Source organism: Cyprinus carpio, chromosome A6, assembly GCF_018340385.1.
Source record: "Cyprinus carpio isolate SPL01 chromosome A6, ASM1834038v1, whole genome shotgun sequence".
In the NCBI taxonomy this organism is placed as follows: Eukaryota; Metazoa; Chordata; class Actinopteri; order Cypriniformes; family Cyprinidae; genus Cyprinus; species Cyprinus carpio.
Genome location: NC_056577.1, coordinates 18,122,476 through 18,134,992, shown reverse-complemented (window position 1 = coordinate 18,134,992; position 12,517 = coordinate 18,122,476). Strand labels below are relative to the sequence as shown.

The 12,517-nt window shown below is 36.9% G+C and overlaps 1 protein-coding gene across 4 annotated transcripts in view; it reads right to left on the bottom strand.

Annotated features, from left to right (window-relative positions):
* LOC109069073 (tyrosine-protein kinase RYK-like) overlaps nucleotides 1-12,517 on the bottom strand; it is a 47,656-nt gene that overhangs the window by 20,938 nt on the left and 14,201 nt on the right. For all 4 annotated transcript variants that reach the window (XM_042758236.1, XM_042758238.1, XM_042758237.1 and 1 more), the window contains exons 2-4: nucleotides 2,174-2,295; nucleotides 1,596-1,695; nucleotides 577-708 (exon numbers count right to left, since the gene is read on the bottom strand). In XM_042758236.1, the coding sequence (XP_042614170.1) occupies nucleotides 577-708; nucleotides 1,596-1,695; nucleotides 2,174-2,295 (354 nt within the window). The remainder of the gene's footprint in view (nucleotides 1-576; nucleotides 709-1,595; nucleotides 1,696-2,173; nucleotides 2,296-12,517) is intronic.

Sequence of the window (12,517 nt, the reverse complement as noted above, 5' to 3'; positions counted from 1 at the left end):
ACTGTAATTACTTTCTTTGATTATGATACTGAGAACAATATTTTCCTTTTCTTTTGATTTTGGGGTGAAATGTGACATTGTCTTGATGGGTCTCATGAGATTCATCCAAAAACATGAACTGGTTAATTGTGGTCTCTATGTTTGGTTTGTAAATTGCTGCCAGGGCAGTAAAAATCTCACTCCTTCCATACAAAGTATAAGACACAATATCTTCTTGAGCACCGCATACACATGCTGACCCAGTTATTCCACAAGGGAGAGAAAATTGGGGCATACACAAACTCTTTTTCTTCTCCGGCAGTTAATTTGGCTCATGTGCTTCAAATAAGCAGGGAATAAATTCACTGGCTATTTCCTCTGGGGAAGCATATGACAGAAAGCCTGTGTTATGATCATCTTTGCAGTCTGTGGCAATGTGAAACCTGACACACAATCTGCCAAACACACAAAACTCACAGCATATTTACAGAAAGAAAAAAAAAATAGAGTGAAAAGAAAACACTAACATGTACTAAGATCTTCAGAAACAAAGATGGATTGGAGGAAATAAGGTAAAAATGTATGAAAAAATCTTACTTCTGTAACACATTTTCCTGCGTTTGAAGTTAAGCACTGTGAAGTTGTTGACGGGTGTAGTCAGGTTCAACTGCACTGTTAGCACAGCCTCTCCATCAGCCTTTCCAGAGCAGAAAATATCCACTCTGAACACTGGAGTGACACACAGAAAGCATGCTTACTGGAAGACCAAATTTGATTTTATCAAATATTCAAGTTGTAAACACTAGCATTGCCCAATCCTACTAAACTACATAAGATGACCAGTTAAAGACCTGTTCACACCAATATGAATGTTCGGCACATAGATTTGGTCCATTTATTGCACTGTTGTTCAGACAATGCAAACAAACATCAAACAGGCTGCATACAAATGCAAAAAACTCTCTTGACAGTAAGTGATGCAAACAGTATTACTGACAGTATGTTTTCTAAGAGCCATTTAGATTTTGTTTTTCACTATGGTGCTTATCAGGCAACACCAAATACAAGAGTACCGAGACAAGACAGCCAGCAAAGGATTTTTCCTCTGCTATTCACTGTCGCTTAGCAAAATCATCTGTTCGGAAGCGCCATCAAGTCACCAATAGTTTTTATGTAACTGCAGCGGCTCTGGGGCATGTAAACAAAAGCATGAATCGTATAGGCTGCTCTTTATTCACAGTGCAATTGAGAAGAGATTTTAACCACCTCTCTGTGAAAAAAAAAATGCAGTTGCATTGACGCCATGTAAATGTTAATGCTGCATTAACCGCCGTTCATTCAAATTAAAATGCTTATTGCACCAAATCTGTCTTGGTGTGCACAGGCCTAACAGGAACTGAGTAGATAAAACCTTAAAAAAGAAAGCTGTGGGTTCTTAAGTTGTGATATATAAACTTTTTATAAATAAATGTCTGACAAGAATCATTTTACCAATAGAACAGGTCATTTTTTATGCAAGGACCTTTAAACATACAAAGACGGAGTCATAATCTTTTCACTTGAATATAGAACAAATGACAGGAAGAAAAAAAAAAAGAGAGAAATAGTTCACTCACCTGAACGAGTGCGCGGGACCTCCCCCTGAGCAGAGATGTTGCTCTGAGGTTGATCCATGGCTGAAGTGTTTTCCACTTGAAACCCTAACCTGTAATCCACCTAAACAGAAAACAAGGATTATGGAAAATATATATATATAGTTATCATAGATAAAGCAATTACAAAAGTTTGGGATTGGTATGTTTTTTATTTGGTTTTGAAAAAAAGTCTATTTCACTCATCAAGGCTGCATTTATTTGAGTAAAGCATGTATATGCAGTAACAACAGTAGTATTGTGAAATATTACAATTTAAAAGTTGATTTCCATTATGTAATCAATGTGATGACATGTCATTACTTTGGTCTTTAGTGCCTTTAATGATCCTTCCAATACACCATTCAGCTGATTTGTTGCTTAAGAAAGCTTTATTATAATTATCACAGTTGAAAATGTTTGTGCTGCTTGATATTTTTGTGGAAGCCATTCATTTTTTTTAGGATTCTTTGTTGAACAAAGTAAAAAAAAAAAAACAACAACAAATACTGACACAAAACTTGTGAATGGTAGTTTACATAGGATACATGAACAGGGCCAACCTTGCTGCTGGAGTGCCACGTGAAATGTAGGCTGTTAGTGTCACTGGGGACAGGCAGGATGAAGGAAAGGGCATAATGATTTACCACATCATCCCTCACATAGTACAACTCAGCATCGAGACCTGTAAAGTGAGTGAGAGAGAGAGAGAGAAAATAATTAAAACGATATAACTGATAAGAATGACAGAATTTAAACTGTTAAACACTTTTTTTTTTTTCACATTCACACAACCACCCAGGAATAAAATATAGACTCCATATCTGCTCTCACACTTTGAATGGGTTAAATGCAGAGCACAAATTCTGAGTATGGGTCACCATACTTGGCTGTATGTCACTTCACTTTTTTATATTTTTCATCATCAAAACATCCTACATGCTCATTTAGGCTTAATGTATTCCACAGCGTCTGGAAGTATATGGTGCAAGAGGAAACCATGGCAACAATACATAAAATACATTCTTTCAGTGTGGTGAACAACCACTGTCTGACATATTTCCACTTCCTTGCAGGAAAAAGCAAGATTTGGATCCATTATATCATAGAGGGCAGGTATGACAGCCACTGAAACCTGCTGATATTCTTGAATGTTTCACATAAAGTTGATGGGACCTATGAAACTACCAAAACTGCCACCCAAGTTTTGACCACAGTTCATTCCTCTCTCTAGCCTGTCCATTTAGAACCACATGGAATGGTTTTCATCCTTTATACCAAGAACAATATCCTCAGTTGCCACCTACTCCATACAGTGAAAGAAAAACGTTCAAGTGTAGTATGTTTATGTTTAAGGACTTCACCCCTCAAAGCAAAACATCTCTGCTCTCCCCTCCCTGGCCTCCATTTTCTAACGACGCTGTCATCTAAACAGTGTTTCCTTCCCGGCTACATTCCTGGGAGAGACTCGACCTGAAAAGCCTTTCTCCCAGTCAGCACAGCACACCTGCGATCCCAGTTCTACTGCAACCAGCCCCCAATGAACAGCTGGAGAGTGGCAGTGATGATGAACACAAGACTGAAATCTAAAGTGGAGGCTGTTTCCCACACGAATGAGACGCAGTGACGTGTGAAGCTGATTGACAGCTGGAATCTTCTGCCATGCCTTGGGGCAAACCTTATCATGACTGAAAGGCCCCGTTGAGGGTGACTGGAGCCCATCAGTCTGTCATAGGGTCTGCTCAAACATAAGGGGGATGGGAGTACACATACCCTTTCTAAAACAACAGTAGATGATTATTATTATTATTATTTGCTAAAATTTTAGATGTTTTAGATGTACATGCTTAGAGACAACATGAAATCAATATACACTTCTGCTCAAAAGTTTGGGGTCAAAGTTTATGCTCACCAATGTGCAATTTGATCAAAAATACAGAGAAAAAAAAAAACTACAATTCAAAATATCTGTTTTTCTAGATTAATACATCTTAAACTTTCCACAGCCATGACTCCTGTCTTCAGTGTCACATTATCCTTAATATGCCGATTTGATGCTCAGAACAATGTCTTATTATCAATGATGAAAACATCTGTACCAGGGCTTGAATTTCGCCGCCGGATTGCGGGGATTGTGCCTAATTCTACTCATTCCCGCAGTTTCCGCGCTTGCAAAGTGGGAAATTCCCACAAATATTTCAGCGTGAAAGACGCTCGGGACAGATGACAGAACATATTATTTGCACGTGCTTTTGAGTCTTACATATTTTAAACATTCAATTCAATTCATTCAAGTGCGCACATAGAGCGCATCTGAGAGCCGAACTACACGCTGCAGAGAACAGCTTTTAGAAGAATGTAAATATGTGCTATGCACTTTTAATTACGGTATTAAATAAAAAATAAAAATAAAAAGTGTCCGTGTTGCTTTCAGTTAGAATTACAACTTGATCATGTGTTATTAAGTAACTCTTAAGTGTGGAGCTAGCAAATGATAAAATCTTTTATTAGTGAATGCAAAAAAAAAAAAAAAAATTAAAATAATTTTACATTAAAGTGATAGTTTGGTTTGCATAGATTAAAGCTTAATCTAGCTCAGGATTTTTTGATCATTATAACAATATAAGATGTTTTAAGAGAGCAAATGTTTTGAATAAAATAATTTACCCCAAAATAAAACGTCTTATCCCTTACCTTTATTTAGTTCCATATCCATATGTCAGGCAGAATGTTGCATCAGTCAGTTACTTTTACATACAGTTAATTAAATGGTGAATAAAAAAAGTCTCTCTGTCTGTCATCTCATTTTGTGTGCCAAATATATTTATTTGTATTGTAATAAATAATTGTATAATTGTAATTGTCTTACAATAATATAATTGTTTGAAATTACCTTGTCGTATTTATTAGTTCGAATATGTGTAATTGTAAAACTAATTGTATAAGCTGAATAATAGAACAAAGCCTACTGATTAATCAGTGAAATAATCAACGATCAGTCAATTAATTGTTGTAATAATAATTAGATTAATCAAAGATAATAATTTTATGCCCCCTTCAGTAAAGCCTTTAAGCTCCACAAATATCACCTTTTCTAGCCAAAACAGAGACATTCAGCACCAGCTAGCAGCATTAAAGGATAGTTTGAGTTAACAGAAATCTGCCCTCCAGTGATATGAGGCTGCCGACCTATGGAGCAAATAGGCTGTGTGGCCCCCAAAACAGACACAATCAAGATGCAGGAGTCCTCAAAGTTCAGACAGACGTCTCGACTAACATAATCCTCTGAGCACAAAGAATAAGAAAATTAGCCAGCTGTGAGAGACTACTGAGGCATGACTTATACTACAGACATACCCACAGACTTGAGACTAATTAACATTCCCATGTCTTGCACCATGTGACCTGTCTGAACCTACTTTTGTCCACACTGCTTTGATACACTTATACAGCCATGCGAGTAGTAGACTCAGAACCAGACCACTATCTGGTGCTCACTGTAGCTTTTTCTGGCCATGAATCTTCTAGCCACTTAGAAAAGAAGAGGCCATCTGACTGACATAAAGCGACCAAGAACAATTCACTTTGACATTTAATCTGAAAAATATTTAAAAATAAATAAAACTACATATTAGGCTACAGGTTTTGAAAGCATTGATACCGTTTTGTACAGATAACATCATGATGATCATTGTATTTGTTTTACCGAATGCAGTATCCCGTCAGCAATAACGTGACTGTGCTCTCTATGGGCTTTTTTTGATTATTGCCAGTTTAAGTGTCACAGATTAATTATTTCCACTATAAACTATATAAACAAAGCTAACTTAAAATAAATAAAAAAAAAAAAATAATAATAATAATTTGCTAACCCTCAACTGTAACTTCCTACTTTATTAACTTGCTATAGTGACATATTAAGTGGGAAAAAAAAGTCTGAGGATGCTCATAATAACTAGATCTGGCAAAACAACGGAGGCTGGGGTCTGCGCTCTCACTCCAAACTCCCTCTCAAGCCCCATTCACATGAATTCCTCCCCATCATTTTCACACCATTGACATTGTAAAACGTAGACAAACTGTCTAAACTGGATTATACCTGCAGACACAGGTGGTTTTAAAGTGCTAATTAGTCAGAAAACTTCAAATTGTATTTTTGAATATTAAAAATTTACTGAGGTACCATGCACAAAAGACAGGTTTTTTAAAATAAATCTGCATCCTCTTACTTTCAAGTTATATAAAACCAACCGGATTGGAACTGCCAGTTTCCAACTTTTGCCATTTCTGTATACAATATGCATCAAATGGTCAGTGAACAGACTGTGGACGTCTGTACCATCTGAGGCTGAGACTAAGTGAGCAGAGGCAGGAAAAGTTGAAAGTTGTAATGAAATACACAGAAGGGACATTTTTTTTTAACTGAAATTCCATCTTTTCTCAATCTCTGACACTTAAACAAGGATATACTGAGAAAGGAATTTGCAGGAGGAACAAGCCTCAGCTCAGTCATTGACTGAGCCCACAAAACAGTGGATGAAGAGGGTGTCGAAGTTCATGGGTCAAGTGTGCTCAACCCTCTGACCAGAAGTTTCAAAAAGAAAGCAGGAGGTTGTTTGAAAACAGTTTCCTGTGTGGCATAAAGTGCCCCCACCCTTGAAGAAGAGGTCCATTACAGGATAATTAGGAGATTGAGTTTATTATAACATATGTGCAGTCTGTGTTTTCAAGCTTGTTTATTTGTGACTCTGTGGGGACCATTTTTAACCTCTTTTCTTTATGCTCAAGTAACAAGTATATTTCAAAAGAGCTGCGGTTAACCATACGTCTTGAAAAAAAAAAAAAAGTGGTTTCCGCTTGCTGCAAAACTAAATCTTTGCATCCCCCTCACAGCAGTGCTCTGTAATGTCTTTTTATGTAGCTTCAAAACCCCTTTCATGGTTCAATTGCTTCCACTCTGAAAAAGCAGAGACCAGGGAGAAAACATGTCCACGGGGCGAGACTTCGATACAGCATTATGTCGGTGGATCTTGCGCAAAGAGCTTGCCAAAGATCCAGCTTTGTTTGAGAGTCATCTTCAAGCTTGCCAGTGAACAAAAGAGATGATCTTATAAAAGACATGGCAGAACTGGAAAGTGCAAAGAGAACAGGCCAGACTAAATTCTTAGATAAATCAGAGTAATGTGTCAATGTGTCAAAAAAATACCACTCTATGATGGTTTAAAAATCATCAAAACATACTACTTAGGATGTAATTACTTCAGAACAAGACTTTTTCTGTTTTAAACACTCAACACAGAATAAAAATGAAGTTACAGACAATACATGAATAACAATACATGAATGAAATGAAAAGACATGAATGATTTACATCCATGTAATTCCCCACAGCCAAAGGTACAGACCTGCGGTTTTGGATTTCTTGGCCTCTGGAGATCACATTTCTGTCTTCAGAAAGGTACAACAAAAAAGCGAGAGCCAGGAGAAGAGGTAAGCACAGGTAGAACAAAGAGGCTCTTGTACTCAGAGTTCGATTTATCCTCAATCCCTCAGTGCACAGGACATAACAGCAGTCAAGCTCAGAGAGTGAGTGGGATGGAGGGGAGAGCGGCTATGTTTTGTATTGATCAAGTTCTAGCATAACAAACCAAGTAAGAACTCGACAGACCATCAGTTTACATGCAGACTTGAAGTATTTCAAAAGCTTGATTTCAGAATCTTAATTTCAGATTTCAAATCCTGAAAAGCTGTTTCTAATTTGCATGGGCTGGTATGAAATTTTGATGGTATGACAACCTTATCACAATCAAAACATCACAGTTTCACGGTATTGTGATTACGGATCTGAAATGACTTGTTCTTAAATAGATGTGATATAAACAATTTCAAAAAAAAAAATTAAATGGTGTTCACCTCACAAAAACAATCGAAAATCCTGTGACTGACTCTTCCTCAGATATGCACATTGTTTTCGGGTACTAAACAAAGAACCCTTTTAAATAATAACACAAAACACGACAAAACCAAAAATTAATACTGGGTCGTAATAATAATAATAAGTTTGAATTCTTTTATATGTTTAATATAAATCAGTATTATGGCTGTATTTGATTGCCCATGATTGGCGTAATACTGCGTGTAGTAAACCTTTTCGTATGTTCCAGTCTTATTAAATGATGCTATATGCTGATAACCAAGCGTAATTATTGTATTATTTTTTACAATGAAACAGACAAGCAAAAAAGACAGATTAGAGACATATATCTTTATTATTAACTAGGGCTGTGTATTGGCAAGAATCTGGCGATACGATATGTATCACGATACAGGGATATGTTGTGATACCCTGCGATCTTGTAAGCAAGGCGATATATTGGGATATTTCTTATTTTAGAAATGGGACATACTTTTTGGAAAGTTGTCATTAGAAGCACACCACCATAAGCAAACCTTAGCAAAAAAATCAATAGGCCTAAATAAATAAAAAATTATTTAACCAGAACACAGTGGGATCTGCATTTGCAATAATCAGTCCCTGTAACATTCAATGTTATTGAACTACTTTTTGTGCAGTGTGTAGAGTGGCGAAATTAAAGTGCTTGCAGGATTCTTTAGTTAAATTTAAATGTATAAAATGTATTCTATATAAAAAAAACACCATATATATTTTTAGACCCTGCTTTTAAAGGTTCGTTTAAGTTTAGAATTTTCACATACAATGTCATAACATTTTGATTATGTTGAGAACCGTTCATCCAATCGACTTCCAAGTGGCGGGTGTGTTGCTGCGGACCCAAGGGAGTGTAGTGTTGCATTTTGGTGCAATATGGGACACGCGACACATTCAGAATTAATAAACTTTTATTAAATTAAAGAACAGCTTGAGCCTAAGTGGTGTGCCTCTCGCGGGCAGGGCTTATATGCTCCAAGAATGGACACTGCACTAGTGATACAAAACACACAGGTCTGTTAAGAGCAATACTTTTAATATAGACAAATTACAATTAGGCTGAGCTACTATACGTTTTTTTTATGACTGTCGTATTCGCAAGTATTTTCCAAGCATTTGTCTTCTCTTCCAGATGAACAGAAGCATGACATTCATGACGATCACTCATGGGCGATTCATATTCAAGCGCGAATGAGAACCGTTTCGAGGGGGATGCCAGGTGTTAATATTTGAATCTCAAAATTGAAAATCGAATGCCAGGGAATATACATATACATCCAGCCCTAGAAAATACATGAAATATGTACAATCACTGAGACAGTGACACGAGCACCACCCTAACTGCACAAAACGCCCCCAACACAAGAGAAAGCTGCAGCCGACTTTACCGCCTGCCCGCGCCACGGTACCAGGGCGGACGTTACCAAAAAAGCCCAAATGACACCACACTTCAAACTTTGTACACTGACAGCGAACTATATTAATGCTAACATTAGTGGTGCGCCTTAATGCTAGTATTTTCTCTCACTGTCTAAGTTCAGAGATGAAGACTGCTATCTAGCGGTCGGGATATGAACTCAAAATGAAACAACTGCCATGAATCTTGTATGATTATTATTATTATTTTTTTTATACAAAATACCCACATTCATCTATATATAATCAAAACACAATCGCTTTTCATTTGTTTGTTTTTTTGTAGATGTTTCTGCAAAAGAAAAGGAAAGGCTGCACTAATTGTTTAAATTTTATAATTTAGATTTTAATAAATATTTTTATTAATAGTAATAATAGTTCAGTGTTCACAGGATGCAGTGTTCACACAGGGGTGTGGAAGCCAAAAGGGCAGAGGAGTCAACACCCTAATCTAAAGAAAGCGCGGTGGCACATGCAAAATAAGGAGATCTGGGGCCTCATTATTGTCATCAAGAATGTTAGCATGGTGGCTATATTGGAGTCCCTCGATTGTAAGAGTTCAGCACAGATCGTCAGGAGGGTAATCAGTGTAATACCAAACAGGTGTGGGCTAAAAGTAAATGATAAACTAGCAGGCAGGCAGACCCAGAATGCAACGCTGCAATGGACAGAAAACCACTTTCAGATGTGACTGTGGCACTTCCAGGCTACCCTTCATAGAGCTGATGTGAACACGTTGTTCGTTGTAAACTGAACTGGATGGGCTGGAAGAACAGCAGCAGACCTAGCGGAAATGGCAGTGGTGTCACAACTTGGACAGCCGGTGAAAAATAACCCAAACTATGGTGAAGTATAGAAAGAAGACCTCTCCCAGCAGACGTCTGACCTCTGGAAGAACACAGCCCAGTTTGAGATCAACTGCAATTACCACACACACACATTCTACCCTGCAAAATTTCAAAGAGTTTGCTGTTGTTGATAGCCTGAGGTCCCACTAGCATAATAAATAAATAAAAAAATTCCACACTTTAGAAAATAATTGTCAGCTTCACTAAGAGACTGCATTTAGACAGCCTATTTAAAATTAAACGACCCGAGTGCATGATTTTTTATTATCCAATCCACTACGAATCCTTCAAAATACAAACCATGTACATGATTCACATATCAACATTGATTTCTATAAACCAACATGTCTTTTCATGCAATGAAATGTCCTACAGAGGGAGACAGGATCTGACAAAAGACTTTATGAGTTTACAAATGAGTTTACTTCAGATTCTGGAAATATTTTCATCCGCTTGTGTGATGATGATCAGCAAATAGTTTTCCACATTTTCTGAGGAAAGTGGTGGTGTACATCTAACATGATGTCATGGCATTGTTATGTAGTTGCTAGGGTGGCCTGAGTGGTTTTTAGCATTGCTATGCCTTACTGACTCAAATCAAAAGTGTCCATGTCACAGCTTCTATGATATTTTGTTCTCTGGATGTGGGTTGGGTCACTCCTTCAATGTAAGTCTATGGATCTCTTTGTTTGATTAATTGTCTGCTAAGTGAGTAACAAGTCTGATCACTTTAAGTAACAGAATCTCTCTTTAAAGGTGCTGTATGTAAGTTTTTGACTCCACTAAAGCACCTAAATAACATCATATGCTTGCAGATATTTAAGAAACATGCTAAGTTAACATACTTGTTTATCTGAAAAACAATGCTACAGTCAGTTATTCTCCTTTGAAAATGTGTGTTCCAGGCCGGAATGTTGGTCTCTGTTTTGGTTTGTGAAAACACAGCGTATTTCATTCCATTCATCGTGAAGTGCGCTCATTCCTGTTGGTGTCGTCAATCTGGCAACCTGCGTGTGCGTCAAGTCTAACGTCTGTTTCACACATACTCCGTCTGCAGTGCGTATGCAGTCCGTGTGCGTTACGTATGTGGTGCAGAAGCAGCACGGACTCATGGTGCTTATACACAAGACGCGTTTGAACTCCGCTACTGATCCACGGCTGTTTAGGCCACACACACAACATTTGTTTATTATTTTGATTTCAAATCATGTAAACAATACAAATAAAAAATAATCTTTTTCAGCATTGTGACTTTTCATCACAGAACAGTAACAATCTTTCATAATCATAGACAGTTTAAACTCAATAATATAAACAACATATTCATGCTTTTGACTTCTAGGTTTGTATAATAAGCTGCTCAAGCAAGTGGCAACACATTTAAACACAACAATTAGCCTACTTTTCTTGTTAGGATATCGCAAATATTTAAAATTAAAACACAGCTGACAGAAACAGTCGACTCTCGTGCCCTTTTGCATTTAAATCTTTATTACAAGCAATCCCAAGAGTCTTAATGAACTTTGTTTTTCTGCTTCCATAAAAGTGCATATATTAAGTTGCCTTGTTATCTAAAGGTGCTATTTTTCTTGTTTTAAACCTAGCCAAAAACCCATGTGTTGCGTTTGAAACACATACATGTATAATTAGTATACATTTATTGTGAAATTACTGCATTTCCGTGTCAATCCATGTTCATTTTTACCGCGAACAATGCGGTACTGCACTGATGCAGACGCACCGCTCCTGGAACGCACTGACGGACCGCAACCGCGTGCAGTGTGAATGCTGTAATCCGTTAACATGGATGCGTAAAAAAATACGCAACGCATACGCACTGCAGACGGAGTATGTGTGAAACAGGCGTAAGGGGTTGGGTGAATAAACCCTCTACAATATTTTGAATTTGGACTTCAACACCTAGTTCAACCACTTGGTGTCAATCCTACAAAAAACACCTCCAAACAGCCACACAAATTCTTGTGTTAAGCAATCATGCACAATGTCTTTATGAACAGTCTGAATGAAAGTTTGGGTGTAATAGACTTTCAATGGAAAAAAAAAAATCATCAAATAAAAAAATAAAAAATCTTCATCTGAATAAACAAAAATAAAATAAAAGTCAAGTCAAGTCAAGTCAAGTCTGCTTTATTGTCAATACAAAGTCAAGTCAAGTCAAGTCAAGTCTGCTTTATTGTCAATTCTTCCACATGTACAGCACATACATACAGAGAATCGAAATTGCGTTACTCTCAGACCCCCGGTGCATACAGATAACACGAACAGTAGAGCCTAAAAATCTAGATCAAATATAAAATATAAGATAAAACTATACAATAAGGGAATGTAAAAAAAGACATAATAGAAAAAAAATAAAATAAAAATAAGGTTAAATAAAAGCAGCGCAAGGCACATGGCAGATAGAGTGCAAACCAGTGAACAAACAGTGCAGATAAAAATATTTTTAGTGCATAAAAAAAAAAAAAAAAAAAAAAAAAAAAAAAAAAAAAAAAAAAAAAATAGCTTATTCAGTCTGATTAAAAGTGACAAAGTGACAAAGGGCTCAAGAGCAGTTATATTATTAAAACTGACTATGGGGACATATAGAGAATTACAGTTACATACTGAATTAACTAAATATGAAACAAGCAGACAACTAATGCACAAACATAATGGTGCATGTCATCGTATGT